This window comes from Leuciscus leuciscus (assembly GCF_965113295.1).
Source record: "Leuciscus leuciscus genome assembly, chromosome: 24".
NCBI classification, from domain to species: Eukaryota; Metazoa; Chordata; class Actinopteri; order Cypriniformes; family Leuciscidae; genus Leuciscus; species Leuciscus leuciscus.
The window spans coordinates 5,745,738-5,765,019 of record NC_138723.1 but is presented as its reverse complement, the minus strand read 5'-3'; the positions used below and the strand labels follow the sequence as shown (position 1 = coordinate 5,765,019).

The 19,282-nt window shown below is 37.0% G+C and overlaps 2 protein-coding genes across 12 annotated transcripts; one reads left to right on the top strand and one right to left on the bottom strand.

Annotated features, from left to right (window-relative positions):
- The first annotated feature begins 904 nt into the window (after positions 1-904).
- Positions 905-5,149, top strand: LOC309489370 (vesicle-associated membrane protein 8). The gene is made up of 3 exons (XM_082158119.1): positions 905-1,136; positions 3,264-3,425; positions 3,578-5,149. Exons 1-3 carry the CDS (start codon positions 1,134-1,136, stop codon positions 3,719-3,721), a joined length of 309 nt encoding a protein of 102 aa, XP_082014245.1. The 5' UTR covers positions 905-1,133; the 3' UTR covers positions 3,722-5,149.
- Positions 4,975-18,461, bottom strand: LOC309489369 (heterogeneous nuclear ribonucleoprotein D0-like). Of its 11 annotated transcripts, none has more exons than XR_014202402.1 (9): positions 11,976-14,064; positions 11,258-11,426; positions 10,929-11,090; positions 10,699-10,830; positions 10,213-10,312; positions 7,400-7,555; positions 6,657-6,751; positions 6,244-6,326; positions 4,975-5,461 (listed from the first exon to the last, which is right to left on the bottom strand). XR_014202402.1 is itself a non-coding variant. In XM_082158114.1 (9 exons), exons 3-9 carry the CDS (start codon positions 12,140-12,142, stop codon positions 6,684-6,686), a joined length of 954 nt encoding a protein of 317 aa, XP_082014240.1. In that variant the 5' UTR covers positions 12,143-12,846; positions 13,561-13,664; positions 14,040-14,058; the 3' UTR covers positions 6,159-6,683. The 11 variants fall into 11 exon arrangements, 9 of the variants coding, with proteins under 9 accessions (XP_082014239.1, XP_082014243.1, XP_082014240.1 ...); XM_082158114.1 differs by lacking the exon at positions 4,975-5,461 and having other exon boundaries at positions 6,159-6,751; positions 11,976-12,846; positions 13,561-13,664; positions 14,040-14,058; XR_014202401.1 differs by having other exon boundaries at positions 6,244-6,751.
- Positions 18,462-19,282: the final 821 nt, after the last annotated feature.

Sequence of the window (19,282 nt, the reverse complement as noted above, 5' to 3'; positions counted from 1 at the left end):
AATGAAGCCAAGTCATCTGCTAAGGTTAAAGTCCCAAAGAAAGCTTATAAATCTATCAACAACGGAAGCTGCTTATGATACATTAAGACCAAAAGTACTCACAGTTACTGTAACCAAATACAAATCAGGAATTTGAAGCCTCTTATTTTGCTTATTTGCTTATAGTGGGTCTAGCCCTATAATAGCAGACTTTCTTACATTTCTAGAGGAAAAAACTTGCTAAGGCATAACTGAATGTAAGGGAATACATAAATCGCTCTGGTGGCCGAACACCTCAGATGTAACTTCGTTTTTTTTTGTTTTTTTTAATGTAATATATTTCTGTTCAATAATATATTTTTTCATATTTTAAGGAAATTTTATAATAATAATGATCCATTTTATCAATTTATTTCCTCTGAAAATTACAATTATTATTTTTTAATATTTGTAAATTATTTTTTGAATTAACCCCTTCATTGCTGTGTGCTTTTTTTCTTTCTTTTTTTTTTTTGTTCTATTTCCCATTTATTTTTATAACGGTCATTTTTTGACCACGAGGAGTGTGCCTGTTTTTTAGGACCATTCAACCTTTTCGATTCATATTTTAAAAATGCTTAAGTCTAAAGTGACCGAAGAGCAGAGGGTTAAGAAACAGGGTTAAGAAACAGAGGGTTAAGAAACATAGTGATGATGATGATGGACCATAAGATATTTCAATACATACAAATGTATTTGTACAAATGATACTTACTTCCCAAAACCAGCCATAGCAAACTCTGCACTACTTTAGTAACCAGACCTGATGAAAAGCAGCAGACTAGAGGATCGGCTGCAGAAGGTGGGCGGGGCCAGTGTGGTGAGGGGGAGGAGCCAGAAGAATATGGGCGGGGCCATAATGCAGAGGGGGAGGGGCCATCAGGAAGTGTCGTGCTGGTTAATGTACAATCTGTCTGGGAGGGGAAGCTCTGTTTGCAAATGAGTTCAGTAGTGTTTCATCCTGTTCTTTTGTACTTGTATTGTAGCTCACGAGACTGAGAAGGTTCCTCTAGAAGTCGTACCCTTTAAGCTATGATTGCAAGCTTAGCCTGACCTGTTGAAAGGCCTCGGCAGTGACAGTTGAACGTTTGAGGAAGTTTCACAGACGCACCAGAATGGTAAGCGCACTAGAAAGCCTCGGCTGTTTGTTAGTTAAATGTTTATTTAAATGGTTATTTGTTCAAGGGTTTGACCGACCTGTGGAGAGGATGTGTGTGTTCAAAGGAGCATTTAAACAAGTATGACATCAAAGATGATTAACACATGAAGTTGAATATTGAAGTGTTTTATAGTTGACAGAATATGACGACATTGTCATTACGTGACGACTGACTTCATCCAGATCTTTGGACTGAATTGAGTTGTCAGTCAGGAAGTCTGTGGCGAAGGAAATCATGTGAAGGAAATCCTACATGAAACTAAAAAACAAAACCAAAAAATCCTACATGAAACAATAATGATATTCCGTCTAATTCATAATATTATTACTGTCCTTTGACCGCAGTACTGTACAGTACTATACTGGCTGATGTTTATCAAGATAATCATTTTGTTTTGATCAAGCTCTCTACTACACTACTGGATTTGATGAAATGACTGTTTCAAGAGATTGATCATCTGTCTGTCTCTTTCTTTCAAAAGTTTCAAACAAGGCCATCAAACCAACAAATCCAACTTTTCTGGTTAAAAATGCAATATGTCCATCTATCACACTAATGAACCTTGTCATCTTTCAAAACTCATAACTCACATTTTGTTATCTCAAACACTGTTATATTTAGATCATGAAAGATCCACTTACTCTAAAACTGCCGTGATGGAGCATGAACCAATGACGGATGACGTTATTTTTCATCATCATTAGAATTATTTATCATACACTGTTTCTATGGTCAAATGTTTCCAGATCATGCTTTCAGATATTTTTTTTTGGTAGCAAGTTATATTGCTTTGTTTATTGTTGAGACTGTGACTGTATTTCCTCTACTAGTCCTTTAACAGTGATGTTTTTACACATTTCATGATAAATGAGTTATTTGAACCAATGATTCTGCAAATGCAAGGTTTCTTTAAAGGGGTGGTTGATTATGATTTGACTTTTCTAACTTTAGTTAGTGTGTAATGTTGCTGTTTGATCATAAACAACATCTGCAAAGTTACGACGCTCAAAGTTCAAAGCAAAGGGAGATATTTGCTTTTAAAGAAATCGCTTTTTAAGGACTACAACAAACGGCTGGTAGAGACTAGACGACATTCCTCCTGGGTTAGTGACATCACCAACCCTAGAATTTACATAAACCCCGCCCCCTGAACACGATTTATAGATTATCATGACAGAATATGCTAATCAACGACTAGAAGATAACTACACATCAGCTACATAAATTCATCAACTAACCATTCAGAAACGTTGTTTACATGTCACTTCTTCTTGAGTCTCTCCATCATAGTCTGACTCCGGTTTGAACATAAAACACTAAAAGTTTTTGGAGTTTTCAGTGCATGTGTGTGTGAGGTAAAAAGACGCAAGCTCTTGAAGCTCCGCCCCCTGTGCCGGGAGCAGCAGCTCATTTGCATTTAAAGGGACAGACACAAAAACGGTGCGTTTTTGCTCACCTTCAAAAAGTGACCATTTTAATATAAATTCTATATAAAAATATCTGTGGGGTATTTTGAGCTAAAACTTCACATACACACTCTGGGGACATCAGACTTATTTTACATCTTGTGAAAAGAGCATTATACCACCCCTTTGAACGATATGAAAGTGATGACCGTGTTCTGTGTCGAGGTTCTGAAATTAGGTTTAATAGAATATTATGAAACAGATCCAATGCAACATAACACTCTTAGAATAAAAGATTCAGTGGGGTTCACAGAAGTTCACCCAGTAAAACATGTTCCTGGATCAACATCCCGTTCAACCCTTAATTCCAAAAAGGGTCTATATAAGGAGAAACGTCTTAAATAATTGCATAATACTTCCATATTCAACTGGTTATTTACATTTTTTCTACTGATAAAGTATGTTTACATGCTGTTTAACTCATACAATTTTATACAAATTAAAAATGAATTAAAACACAATTAATAAAATGATGGGAACCCCTGAGAGGTTCTACATATGGGGCATCCGGGGCAGTTCCGGCCCGAGCCCGGGTTCAGTTCTGACCCTGTTGTGCTCTTGAGAGTATTGTCATGTTTGGCCCAGTGGTTTACTCTGGGTTTTTCTCTCTATAATGTAGGCTGACTACAACAGCGAATCACCAGCGCCTAGCAAACTCAATCAGGTTCAGGAGCAAGTCAATGATGTTAAAGTGATTCTCAAAGACAACATCAACAAAGTTCTGGAGAGAGGAGAGCGGTTAGACGACCTGATCGGGAAAACAGATGATCTACAAGCTACGGTAAAGGCCTGAAATCACACCAATTTATACATTTATTTTATAAGACCTCAAAAGAACATAAGTGAAGTAATTATGATGTTAGTTGATCAAACCAGTCATAAAACATTTTGTTGTTGATAATTATTTCTGTAATGATCTCGTCTTGCCTATAGGCCGACTCATTTCAGAAGACGTCCACGCGTGTTGCCAGGAAGATGTGGTGGAGAAACACCAAGATGATGATTATAATTGGTGTGGTAGTGCTTGCCATCATCGTGTTGATCATTTTGTTTGCAACAGGTGTGATTCCCACATAAACACAAGCCGTTTCATTGCAAACAATTATGCATTTCAATCATTTGTATTTTTTCAGGCACACACATTAATTAAACTGTTTCCTATAAACTGGATAAGTAACTATGTAAACTACATGGATTTATGTATAGATAAATTGCTATTTTTGTGATAATGACATTTCCCATTATATTCTATTTAAATCTGGGACAAATGTGTCTGGGCTTCAATATACATGCATTGTTTTTTTTAGGGTATTATAATAATGTTATAGGACTAAATACAGGAAACTGGAAAATGTTTTAGAATTTATTATTAGATTTACTTCTGACATTCACCACATTCATCGCAAAGACGTCAACAACTGTTTCAATGTATATTTCATTTAAAAACCTGCACACTTAAATGCTGTAAACTTCAACTTGTTATATGATTCCTGGAATGTTTCTACATGCTTTAACTACTGTGAAATCACTATGTACTCATGACACTGATTTTATACATAGACAAGTACATGTTCTGGACTGAGTTTATAGTTTATAGGAGTTTTTTTTCAATATCTGTAAGTTTAAACTCAAACCCTTACGATTGTCAAGAGGACGTATAACCTATATAGATATCAGTTGCGTCCCAATTGGCGTACAACGTATGCACTATTCCATGTCGTTCTGCAGTATAAATGTCCTGATAAGTGAGTTCACACTGAACATTACAAATATAACGTGTGCACTTTAAACACCCGGATGATTATAAACTGAAAAAATTAAGTGTGGAATGTTGGACACTTCATGTTCTCGACTGACACGGAGGGGGAGGAGCTAACAGGCTATGATTGACAGATGACAAAATAACCTTATGTCATACAGTACACAGTGCATTGTGCATCAATTGGGACAAAAGTAATGTGTTCTATATAGGAAATGCTGATTGACATGAACTTGTTTTGTAAAAATGACAATTAACTATTAAAAGGAACAGTTCGCCCCAAAAGGAAACAATGAAACAATTTAATAATAGAGATTTATATTTTCAATTTACTGTTAAACTCCAAAAATGAGCACCATAAAAGTACAGTCAACATTACTCAATATTCCTTCAGAGGACTTGGAATAACACACGAGTCATACGGACTAGTTTTATGACGCTTCTTCGTGACTTTAGCGCTGGACTCCAGCACCTGTCACTTTTATTACACTGAAAACAGCAGCGAGGATTCGCCTCGAGGAAAACACACGGGTTTGAAATGACAACGGCAAATAAATGATGACAATCTTCATTCTTGGGTGAACTATTACTTTAATCTCTGAAGAAATAACAGGCTTAAGGTTCATACACTTTATTTCATTGCATTTTTCAATGGTTTACATGATTCTGTAGCAAAATACTGAATGTTAAATGGCCTACACTCTGTACGCACTTGTAAGCAATAAATTAATAGACTTGTATACAAATAGTTTCTAAATTATTTGGGCTCTCTACTGTTCACTGTACTCAACACAGAAATGTATAAGAGCTACACTTAACATGATTATAAACTTTCACAAGCTCTAGATTAGAACAACAACAAAAAACGCAAAAATAAAATAAAAAAAATATTCAGGATGAATATCAATTGAAATAACACTTGAAACTTTAGCGCGTGTCCTTGAAAGTAATTTCAGATTTGAACTGGCGACCAAAGTGTAGTAACGTGTCGACCGACTCCATACCTAACCCTCTCGCTTTCTCCTCTCGGGGGTGTGACTTTCACTTCGCCCTTCCGTCTGAAAAACAAAGAAGACAATATTAATTATGCTTATGAAACACACAAACTCATGAAAATGCAAAGGAATCCCAATTAATGTCAATAAGGAGGACAAGCTGTGACTTTGAAATAGAATTATAGTTGTGAAATTAAAAAAAAGCTCATAACATTTTAATGCAAAACCTTGAATTGATGGAAATTAAAGCACAAAAGGAAAGCATTACAAGCATAAGTTCTCATATAAACAATACGACTTTTTCCAAGATTTTGAAAGGTTAAAAAAACAATAAAAAAGAGAATTTGTTAGATGAAATTAACACGGTTTACAAGGTGAAGCTTTTTCCACCGCTGTCAGTAGAAAAATCAAAATCACACAATACAAATATTAAAAAAGCACTTCTCCGGCGCAGCGGCGGCATCCGAGTACAAACCGGCTCGTAGCTCATGGACTACAGGAAATTACAGCTACACGAGCTACAGATAAAGAAGAGCAAGCATTACAGTGCATAATTAACCCTGGAAAGTCCAGAGAAAGCCGTATCCTTCAAAAAGTCAACAGTTAATTTTACTCCGGCTCTCGGCATATTTTACCATTACTTGATGGTGCCTGTAAAAAATGGCATTACATTATAAGATACCATTAGATAAAACCAATCCCAAGACGTTTTAAGAGGAAAACAAAAGAGAAGATAAAAGCTTGACGTGTCCTTTTTATGTTTTGTTTTGTTGCTGTAGCTGCTGTTGTTTTTGCTTTTTTTTGCTTTTTTTACAATTGGTATACAGGATGTTGGAAGACCATACCAAATGGGAGCATTCGAGAGCGTACGCCTCTCGTACCCTGAGACAATCGGGAAGTCAGCTCATGGCCTGCAAGGAAGTCCCCGCTGGCAGGTACAAACAAGGTATATGTCAGAGTTAGGAGAAGACAACATTCTTCGGTTTTCTTTCCTTGTAATTCCATATTTTCTGGTATTTTTCCCATTTAGCAGTACTGTACCTGTTACTTTTTTACAAGTTACAAAATGGCCAGCCAAAAGCCAGCTGTTACATTACTGCCAAAAGTCTCTATGTTACCACTACTGTAAAGCACTTCAGGGTGCTGTGAAACTTTAGAGAAAAACAAATATTAAGCAATGTACATTACAAAAAAAAGATCAAATGGTGATGGTTTAGAAAGCTAAAGATGCGTCGGCGTGAGCGACGCTAGCACATACCTGCACGTGTCAGCTGGCGTTTAAAGGTTAATACGGCTTGTACGTGTTTTGATGGCCGCCTCGCCTCGGGGATTTGCCGTAGCCGCTCTGCTGATCTAGAGTTGGGAGCACAAAACAGAAACAACGCAAATGTGTTGGTGGCGTACGCTCGCTCGAGAAGATCTCTGAGAAAGACGCTTCTTAGAAAACATAATTCGGGGGTTTCAGAGCCAATTTTGTGATGCTTGCGACATACTTACGTTAATCGTACTGAAAATACTGTATTCTGAAAATATGGTGAGAGACAAAGATTTGTGGAGTAAATGGGTGAATGTTTGAAAACTGTTTATTTTCTTCTAAAAAAAAAAAAACAAGCCACTGTCCAGTGGGCGTTTTTTTTTTTTTGCATGGCCTACAAGATTTTACACGTTCAGTTACTATCCAATGGATTCAAAGGCACTTTGACAAAATGTGTTTTGAAGCTAAAGACATCCCTTTCTATATTTAGCACCATAGTTATTATAATACATATGTACAATGTAGCTTTGTGCAAGCGAGCCTTCCTTCCCTGTAAGACAAAAAGCAACTGCAGCAAACGTTCTAGAGTTTTCTCTCAAAGCGTAAGGCATGTATCATACAAGCATGTGCATTCTGCTCAGATAATTTAGTGCACAATTGTCATAGTCCGGGTCGAGTACCGACAATCCACGATACAATATATCCTTAGTTTTGTCATCTGTGCGTTCACAAACAGTATTACATACTGCTGTAGTCACCATATCCGTAGTAGTTGTTGTAACCCGTGTAATCATAGCCCCCGTATCCACCATAGCCTTGATTGTTGTAGCCATAGTTCCCGTAATTTCCATAACCTTGATTCCAGTAGTTTCCGTATCCCTGGTTCCAGTTCTGATTGGGACCTGTAGCAGAAACCAGACGTATGGCACAATTAATAAAGAGACCGCAGCTGCATGATAACAGAAGAAACTCAGGATGAACGTCGATTTGGGGTTTCAAACAATCCAGAATGTGAAGAACATACAATTAAAATGGGATGGTATTTAGTCAAGCTGGTTACAAATTGATTTCCAGTAATATTGATAATGTTGCCACATCTCTCTTTCTGCTCTTCATGGCATTTAATGAATTATTCGTGGATCATATTGGAAGAACACTTATTTTCAGACTTTTTTTTTTTGCACGGCAAAATCTGAATGGATGTGTGAATTATGGAAGCTTGTTTCCGCCACTGAATAATACAAATAAATAATAATAATTGCGACTTTTTATCTCACAATTCTGACTTTTTTTCTCACAATTGCGAGATATGAACTCAGAATTGTGAGAAATAAAGTCGCAATTCTGATAAATAAAGTCGCAATTGCGAGATATAAAGTCGCAATTGTGAGATATAAAGTCGCAATTGGGAGAAATAAAGTCGCAATTGTGAGAAATAAAGTCGCAATTCTGATAAATAAAGTCGCAATTGTGAGATATAAAGTCGCAATTCTGATAAATAAAGTCGCAATTGCGAGATATAAAGTCGCAATTCTGAGAAATAAAGTCGCAATTGCGAGATATAAAGTCGCAATTGGGAGAAATAAAGTCGCAATTCTGATAAATAAAGTCGCAATTGTGAGATATAAAGTCGCAATTCTGAGAAATAAAGTCGCAATTGTGAGATATAAAGTCGCAATTCTGATAAATAAAGTTGCAATTGCGAGATATAAAGTCGCAATTGTGAGATATAAAGTCGCGATTCTGAGAAATAAAGTCGCAATTGCGAGATATAAAGTCGCAATTGTGAGATATAAAGTCGCGATTCTGAGAAATAAAGTCGCAATTGCGAGATATAAAGTCGCAATTGTGAGATATAAAGTCGCAATTGTGAGATATAAAGTCGCAATTGTGAGAAATAAAGTCGCAATTCTGATAAATAAAGTCGCAATTGCGAGATATAAAGTCGCAATTGTGAGATATAAAGTCGCAATTGTGAGATATAAAGTCGCAATTCTGATAAATAAAGTTGCAATTGCGAGATATAAAGTCGCAATTGTGAGATATAAAGTCGCGATTCTGAGAAATAAAGTCGCAATTGCGAGATATAAAGTCGCAATTGTGAGATATAAAGTCGCGATTCTGAGAAATAAAGTCGCAATTGCGAGATATAAAGTCGCAATTGTGAGATATAAAGTCGCAATTGTGAGATATAAAGTCGCAATTGTGAGATATAAAGTCGCGATTCTGAGAAATAAAGTCGCAATTGCGAGATATAAAGTCGCAATTGTGAGATATAAAGTCGCAATTGCGAGATATAAAGTCGCAATTGGGAGAAATAAAGTCGCAATTCTGATAAATAAAGTCGCAATTGTGAGATATAAAGTCGCAATTCTGAGAAATAAAGTCGCAATTGTGAGATATAAAGTCGCAATTCTGATAAATAAAGTTGCAATTGCGAGATATAAAGTCGCAATTGTGAGATATAAAGTCGCGATTCTGAGAAATAAAGTCGCAATTGCGAGATATAAAGTCGCAATTGTGAGATATAAAGTCGCGATTCTGAGAAATAAAGTCGCAATTGCGAGATATAAAGTCGCAATTGTGAGATATAAAGTCGCAATTGTGAGATATAAAGTCGCAATTGTGAGATATAAAGTCGCAATTGTGAGATATAAAGTCGCAATTGTGAGATATAAAGTCGCAATTGCGAGATATAAAGTCGCAATTGTGAGATATAAAGTCGCGATTCTGAGAAATAAAGTCGCAATTGCGAGATATAAAGTCGCAATTGTGAGATATAAAGTCGCAATTGTGAGATATAAAGTCGCAATTGCGAGAAATAAAGTCGCAATTGTGAGATATAAAGTCGCAATTCTGATAAATAAAGTCGCAATTGCGAGATATAAAGTCGCAATTGTGAGATAAAAAGTCGCAATTATCTTTTAAAATGTTTTATTCTGTGGCGGAAACAAGCTTCCATAGTGAATTGACGCACTTTTCCAGCGGCGCTGGTTCCAGACGGATTTTTTCCATTCATCTCTCCCATTAGGATTTAAAAAAAGTTTTCTTTAAAGCTTTATAAGCCATGAACCAAGCCAATCAGCTACGAGGATAACCACAACATTATTCACTTTAATTTGAAGCAAAAAAGTATTTGAAAATCGGACAAAAATACAAAGGTCCAAGACTGTGAACTAAACGGCTTTACCGAGGGAAAGAACTACAATCCAATTAAAAATGATGGAGAAGCAAAAACTACTTGTTTATACATAAATAATTTGCAGTGCTTCATGGGAGTGGGCGGAGCTAACAATATCTTTTGACTCAGTTTTGCTAGTTTTGACTCTGATTGGTGTAATTTTCTGTACAGCATCATGGGTAATGTAGTTTTTCACTAAGAATTTCACTGTTAAATGATTATTTTAAAAATAAGTTGAAATAATGTGAACTGACGGCTTCAACAGAAGCAAATAGCATTGATGAACAACCAGTACATTTTAACATCCATCCAATTCCATTTCTGACGCCATTTCGATAATGGGATAATGTTGTGTGTTAGCTGTAGTGTTTCAGTCACCTCCTCTCCCCCTGGACCTGGAGGGGTATCCTCCTCCTCTCCCGCCCCACTGCTGCTGCTGCTGGTACTGCTCCTTAGACATGGCCACCTTGATCTCACACTGCACACACACAGTCACATTACACCTCACTAACAGAAAGAGCCATTACACTCATGATCAGTCTCACAAACACCATCAAGAGCATTTCACCACAAAAAGAAACAAACGTACAGCAGGACCGCTTCCTGAACCTGAGAGAGTACAACGCCTACGAGTCAGAATATGAACTGAGACGGTAAAGCTGACGACATTATTAACTGTGTTTATAACTGCTTCTGAAGTCTTGAAAGCCAAAGCTTGTGATTATGGTAAGGGCCAAAAACTATGTGGAAACACATTTAAATGAGATTATGTTTTAGAATAACGAAACCATGTAATATTTACGTTCAAAGACACCGTAATGTCAAATGACCGAATCATGCACATAAGGACATTTAAGACTTTACCTTACTTAAACCGATGTTGTGGTACTTCTTCTCCATAATTTTCTTTACTGGTTCCTCCTCTTTAAATGTAATGAAACAAAAACCTCGTCTTTTATTTGTTTTATTCTCCATTGGCAGCTCAATGGAATCCACCTAGGGAAAATATAGAGAAGGAATGCAAATGAGATTATATTTATACATACATACATTATATATATATATATATATATATATTTATAAATTCTCCATACCTCTCCATAGCCATCAAAATACTCTCGGATCTTCTCTTCTGGAGTATCTGGGGAAAGACCTCCCACAAATATCTTCTTCACGGGCTCTTTGGACTTCATGGCCTTTGCTTTCTTAGGATCAATCACTTTTCCATTCAGTTTGTGCTCCTTTTGCGTGATCACCTTTGACAAGGATCAGATATCAGACTTTAGACTCTGTGATTTGATCAAGGTTGCCTCAGCATCATAACTGAAACAAAGCTTATGCTGCTCAACTAATAGCGTAATGATAATAAGCACATGAATGCACACACACACACACACACACTCAAAACTATATGCAAAGATACCTTTTCCACACTGTCAGCTTCTTTAAACAGAACAAAGCCAAATCCTCTGGACCGGCCTGTCAAAGGATCCAGTTTCAGGGTGCAGTCGACCACCTCTCCATATTTGCTGAAGTAATCCTTCAGGTCTTTCTTAGTTGTGTCCCAACTCAAGCCCCCAACAAACATTTTCCTGAAAACAAGACACTGGCGTGAGGACATACGGTGGCTCTACATATTAAGGTGAGTTACAGAAATCATAAATCGACTAAAAACCAAGCTCAGTTACTACTCGATTATGTTTCAAGCCTTACTTTGACATGTAGTCATGTATTTATGAAATAATAATAATATACAATATAACGTGATAAAACAACACACTGTGAACACACACACCAAGTTTATTGAGTTTCTCTTTTGACAAGACGCTCGTGACATTGGACGAACGTGCATTTGAAAGGCAAATGAGTTCGGAAAGCTAACGAACAGTTCATGATTATATGACTGATGAATATGCACAATTATACCCGGCCCGACAGATGTATATTCACGTCATGTAAGTTACACAGTTTGACCTATCAAGAAAAATGTATATGTTGATTCTGAATTTTTTACTTTGTTTGAACAAAACGCAAGTCAAATAGACTTTTAACGATTTACAATAATGACTTAACTATTAGAATAAGGAAATGTCTAAATTGAGGTTTATTTACTGCGGTCTCTCTCCACGGCGTTTACTCACCCTTCATCCTCCTCATTCTTGCTGGCATCTATCTTGGAGCCCTCCGCCTCCCCCTGCCCGCCCTCTTCATCAGCGCCCGGCATCTGCTCTTCGCCCAAACCCTCTCCATCCTCATCCTCCATCTTCATCATCATCGAGTCTTCGCCCAGATTCTGCTCCTCCGACATCTTTGTTCAGTTCTCGGCGAAACCGCGCGCAATCACTTCGTGTTCTTTTCAAGAAAGCGTATAAGGTTGTAACTGAAGCGGAATGACTGTCAATCGTGTTAATTGCCCTCAGAATTGCGTTAATTTCAGTCTCTTTTCGGGATGTCGATGGCAACGGCGTCCATTCACAAAATGGCGGCGAAACGGAAGTTGAACGTAATGACGTCACTCGGAATCGCGACGCAACTCTTACGCATATTGGTTTTATTTATTTATTTTAGGAATTATAGATCCCGTTTATTATAAACCTCTGATATGTATATAATTTAGTCTGTACTATGTAAAAAGTAATATTTATTTTTTGTTATAACGCAGGTATGTATTACAGGTAGTGTACAACTCAGGAGAAAATGAAAACACAGCACAACAAAATAGTTTCCCATTTTTTAATCCCTTTATCCAAAAAACGTCAGGAAAAGAACTAAAATACAAAATAAAGGACACTTTTCCTAATCAAGACTTAAGAACACATCAGCACAAAACCTACAGGTTCGATCTGAACAAAGCACAGAATAAGACAAACTTTGGAAACAAAACGTCTCGCTATTTACAAGGTCAGACACTGAATTTGTCCCCAGAGGACCGGATAACATATTTAATAGTTGTTTTACGGACAGGATTCCACAAGCTGCCTCCGAGGAGCAATGTCGAAGTCAGCCTCCGACCTACAAGAGAAGATACACAAGATGAACCACTCCGATTTGGACACGTCAAAAATAAACAGCACGTCCATGTTTCAGTGTTTAACTTCTTGAGCTGTCGATTTTAAACTAGGAAAATCATCATTAAAGATTAAAGATCATATGTTCGACGTCTTAGATCGACAAAACAGCTCATAAGCCAGCAAAAGCTTCAGCTCCAAGAGGCCGGTGGACCATTCGAGGAGCGAGCCCAAACGTCTTAACCTGAAAATCGCAATGTCATTTGCATTTATCCAATGTGTGAGTCTGTCTAACACAGATTTGTCAGCTTTTAATGGCTTCGTAACCCACTTTACATATGATCTTTAAAAGGCTACGTTTAAGAAAAAGCCTTGAGGTGAACCCATTTGAAGTTCTCTATGGCCTCTAAAGAAAAAGCAAGCATTATGAGAGAGTTTATGCAATTATTTACAAGGGAGGTGACCGTTTTTTTAAGGAAGAAACCAAAGAAAATAAAAATCACTGAAGCTCCACAACTGAAATACAAGAGCACTACAATTGAAAAAGAGAATACATCAAAGCAGTTATTATGAATCACTTTTAGGTTACGTTAATAAAGTCCTGGAAAAAACACACTTTGAACTGTTAACGAAAACCAACAACTTAAGGAAAATGGGGGAATCTCCTTTGTCTTTTTGTTTGTTTTACGCTGGTACAGGAAGTTTGAAGAGACCATACCACAGGACAGCGCTTTCTTGTGCATGCCGTGCTCTCTGCCCGCTATGTGCGACGCCCAGAGAATGTCGTGGTCAGGTGACACACGGCCTGCAATGAAGTCCCCGCTGGCAGGTACAAACAAGGTACAATAATCAGAATTAGGGAAAGAAAGGAAAAATCAGGAGAGGCGCCTTTACTCTGTACCCCTTTAGCTGTACTTTACCTGTTAGCATTGCTATCAAGTCTCTATGTTATTCCTTTATGATCACCTGTTAAAGCAGGAGGAGGAAAAGGAAAACCTACAGAAAAACTCTTACGTTTTTCTGGCACACTAAAAAAGGCAAAATGGCTACACAAACATTAGCGATTAAAGATCTATAGACATGTATTTAACTCAGCTGCATTGATATGCATAGGCCACCTTTAGGCTGTTAGTTATTGTCTATTGATCTTTAACATTGAGGTCGGGTCCAGAGCGTGGCGAAGATGTGTGACCTTACCGCTGATATGAATGCGTTTAGCCACTTCATCAATACGGCTGGTAGCTGTTCTGATGGTTTCCGCCCTCCCGCGAGGCCTTGCCGTAACTGCTCGTTTGACCTACAGAAATCCAATACAGATGCTGTAGCACAATTGTAGAAAGCAATTCAAATTGAGTCACTAAAAACTAAACAACAACCGTTTTGTTGGGTCAAAAATGTGCATGAAGTGCCAAAGCTCGAGACTAAAAGGCACCGGCCACCTGACTCAACACATTACATCTAAAGCTACGCTCAGACTGCAGGCAAATCAGACCGTTCTCAAGACTGTATTCCAGACACAACCAACATATCATGGGCTGCTTTGGTAATGACGTAGATGTACCCATGTATGTGACGAGGCTGTTTAAAACCAGTAGAGGTGCATCATCTCGCTCTCCAAATAACTCCTCCATCTTTGAACCCTGTAAGAATCCCTCTGGCATTTCAGTCACCAGTTTTGAGTTATCGTTGAGTGTCGCATTAAGAGACGGTTTGAAATGCGATATGAGCAGCCAGAGCATCCAGACTGAGACGCATCTGTACAAATATGAGTGGTATCGCATTTCAAACCTCCTCCATTTGTGGACAGAATTTTAAAATCAGATTCTTTTCTTTTTTTTATGCTGTCCAGACTTTCAAAAATCAAAAATCAGATTTTTGCTGGCAGTCTGAACATAGCCTAATTTTTTTTTTTACTTCATTTGAGTTCTGTTTGTTTAGTGATGGGAAAAGTCTTGCATGCCCTGGAATTCTGTACATAAATTAGAGATCAAGCTATTTTCAACTGATCTTACACAATGGAGCCTATCTAATGAATGGTACAAAAACTATTCCAAATTAGCTGTTTCATAATTTTTATTGACATAAAAAAAATATATACTTTTTTAAATTAAAGGCGAGACACTACAGGCAAAAACAGTTTTCATGCATCGGTCAATTTTGAACTATTTGGCTTTTCATAAAGTGTGGTTTCAAACTAGTGGAAAGAAAACATCCCAAATTCACCTTTTAAGTGTTGCTTTTATTGCACCTATTTGAGTCTGCAGATCTGAATTACAACATCTCTCTTTAAAAGGCCCTTAAAACACCAAACTTTCCCGTTTTAGTCCTAATATATATATATATATATATATATATATATTCTGAAGATTTTTGCTGAGGAGTTTGATCCTATTCAATTAGCCTGATTTTAAACATTTCGTTTCTGGATGTTGACAGTATTTTCAGATTTATGGAGAAATAAAAAGACAAATCCAAAATCCCCTCCGTAAAACCTTTATATCTAAAATGAAACAAACTTTGAACCTGGCTTAATCCAGTTTTCAGATTTCTGTTCTGGAAATTACAATTTAACATTTCAGAAAACTTGTAATACAAAAAAAAAAATGTTGGCAACTCTTAATCCAATCAATCAACTGGGGAAGTACGGTGATGTCTATTAGTTAATTTTTTACCCTATTAATCGGAGGGTTCTTGCCTTCAGTGTCATGTTTTGATTATATTTAAAACATGCTTTAAAGATATTTACAGAATTTAAATGGCCACATTGTGAACTATCTATAACTTCATGACTATAATCTCTCTGGTTGAATTATATATTCTTTCCAAAACCCAACTCAGTTGTGAACTCAATGCACTTTTGCAGCCCAGAATTTTCCCAAACTACACCTTTGATGCAACTTTTGCCTAAATTAAATTGTTTTAATAACGAACAGCTTCCTAAAGACATGTTAACGGGTGAAAAATAAAATACATCATAAATATCAATGCGTGGCTCTCTGAGAGTTAAATGTGTGCAAAATTACCATTGTACTCATCATAGCCTTGTCCATAGCCATAATTTGGATAGTTGTATCCTGAATAGTCATAGCCAGAATAGCCATTATAGCCCTGGTTGTATCCATTGCCGTAGCCTCCATAGTTCTGGCCATAGTAGCTGTTGTATCCTTGATTATAGCCTTGGCCCTGTCCTGTTCAGAAAGAGTTAGAGAACCCTTTAGGTCAAGAAGAGCTAGAAGTAGCAGCTGGCCAAAGAGAGAGCCACCTCTAGATCCGCATACCTCTTCCTCGGCCGCCTCCTCGTCCTCCTCCTCCTCGTCCTCCTCCAAAGCCCCGGTCCGCTCGGTTCTGCTGCTGTCTGTACACTTCTTTAGGCTGGGCAACCTTCACTTCACACTGGCAACATATGAAAACAGCATTACTACCATGTGGCTGATGTGTTAAGTTCTTCACGGCAACAGAAATTGACAATATAAAATTAATCAGCATTTTAAATGTGCTTTTTATTACATTTTAATAACATCCCTGACAGCAAAACATTAAAGTTGGTCAAATCAATTTATTCCTATAATCTCTCATCAATTCAAACTATGTTCACCAAGGTATGTTAAAATATTTAGCAATATGAAGATGAATACAGCTATTTATTACTATGTACTGAAGCATAAAAATTATTAAACTGTTTTTTGTGTTCAATGGAAAACATGCTCTTAACTATTTCTTTACTGCGTTTTAACTATTAAATCTTTTACCTCACAACAATAGATGTTTAGTTGAAATAGCGGTTCCTCTGATAAAACACCCTTTATAATAATTTCAGAGAAAATACACAGCGGTTTATAATAATGTGGTCAAAGCTGTATTTTCAGCATCATTACTGCAGTCTTCAGTGTCACATGATCCTTCAGAAATCATTCTGATATGATGATGATCAAGAAACATTTCTGATTATCAATATTGAAAATAGTTGTGCTGCTTATTATTTGTGTGTAAACCATGATACATTTTTATTTAATGATTTTTTAATAAACAGAAATATCAAAAGAACAGCATTTATTTGAAATAGAAATCTTATAACATTATAAATGTCTTTACTGTGACTTGATCAGTTTGATGCATCCTTGATGAATAAAACTTTTACAAAACATTGACCCCAAACATTTGATTGGTAGTGTAAATATAAAATAAATGTGTAAAAGACAATACTTAAGTGGATCGCATGCTTACTATGACCAGTTGTATTTATCCTGAATGAGGTACTTGTGTGTGTGTGTGTGTGTGTGTGTGTGTGTGTGTGTGTGTGTGTGTGTGTAATGATCTGCAGGATATTTTAATAATAACATACCTTCCCTGATCCAATTTGATGGTATCTGTTCTCCAGCAGTTTCTGAACTGGATCCTCTAAAACGTACGTCACAAAGCAGAATCCCCTCCTCTCGTTTGTTTTGGTGTCCATGGGAAGCTCAATGCTTTCGATCTTTAGACAGAAAAATTACAGATTAGTTTATACGTGCCAGTGTGGTGATCAAAAGATCATTTCATTATATGTTCATAATTAGATGTTAATTCAGTTCTTAGCTCGAGTTACTCACGTCCCCATAAGCCCCGAAGTATTCCCGGATCAGTTCCTCGGTTGTGTCTGGACTCAGACCTCCCACAAAAACCTTCTTGGGGGGTTCCTTGCCCTTAATGGCTTTGGCTCTCTTGGGATCAATCAATTTGCCATCCAGCTTGTGCTCCTTCAGCTCTAACACCTGAACACATGGAGAACTGGTTATGAACATGATGTCTGAGTAATCTTCTCATTAAAAGTAATGAGTGTCAGGGAGCATTTACCTTATCGACACTGTCAGCATCTCTGAAGAGCACGAACCCGAAGCCCCTGGAGCGGCCGGTCATGGGGTCTGTTTTGATGGTGCAGTCCAGGACCTCTCCAAACTTGGACAGGTAGTCGGTAAGGTCTTTCTTGCTGGTGTCCCAACTGAGTCCACCGATGAACATTTTCCTACTCAAATATAAAAAAAAACATACATTTCACGCCACCGAATAAACGTTGCATTATCATGCAAGTCCTGATGTACATTTGCTGGTGATGCATGTTAAGAATGCAACATAGTAATCTGAGAAGAAAAAAATATCATTAAACCCGGTATAATTTAAACAATGCCCAAAAGTAAAATCCAAGCCATTAGACGCCAGGATGCAAATTCGCTGCAGAGGGGTTAATAATAATAACTAGGTTTCGAGCATCTTAAGCTATAAATATTGAGCGTATTAATAATATACGCGTTTGAAACGACTTAGATGTGAATAACGGATGCAAACGTGTGATTTAGTGTGTATAGTCCGCGAGGCGCTTGGTTGTGCGGGGAAGGCCGCGCGCTCCGAGACTCACCCGTCATCCTCCTGGTTTTTACTCGCGTTTATTTTGGAGCCTTCTGGAAACTCGTCAGTGCTGAAGTCGCCTTGTTCTTCGGCCTGCATTTTGGAGTATGTGTGGTTTGATCCGACGCTAGCTATAAAGTAGAATATATTACAGCGGTTTTAAAAGGTCAAAGACTCCAACACGAATAAAGTGCCGCGTTGATTAAAATGGCGGCCAGAGATCAGTGACGAAATCCGTCTCTCTCTGCACGAGGAATCGGGAGGGCGGGGCGGGGCTTGGGGAGGGACGGGGCGGGGCTTAACCTAATAGTCTGACAACAACAGTAAAACATAACACATACATAGTAGATATTATAGATATAATAGTAGATGTTATAATATGTAGTTAAATATGTTTAAAAAATACACTTTGAAATATTTTTTTCTTTCGTTGTGTATACAGTATAAATATATTTATGCTTAAATATAAATAAAAACAAAGAATTTTCCATAGTTATGGGAGGCCATCAGGAATCTGTAAACTCCAATAGGTAAAATAGGTTTTTCAGAAAACAAAGATAATAAAGTTAGACACCTTTTTCTTGAAGATATTATTTCTGTATCTCCTGCAATCTTTTACTGGAATAATTTGTTAAAAAATGTAAACTGGAAAAAGTTGGTCCTTGTACAACAAAAAATATTTTCTCACTAATAAAGTAAAGGAAGTGTCTTTCAAAATAATAAATACATTTTACCCTGTTAAATATTTTATGATTAAATAGCCTATAAAATTTATATTGACACAAGATGCTCATTTCGCTAAGTTCACACAGAAACTGTTTATCATTTATTTTGGTTTCTATACTGAATATATATTTATATTTTATGGATTTTTTTTAACACATTTATTAAAGAGAATATCCAGCAACCCCACTATATATATATATATATAGGCCTATGTTTTACAATTGCATTGCTTATTGGGACAGAAAAGACCCCAAATTCTTTTAATTCAATACTTACATAATTATTACTTGTTTTGCTTTGTTTTCATTTGGGAAACAAAAATATTATTTTTT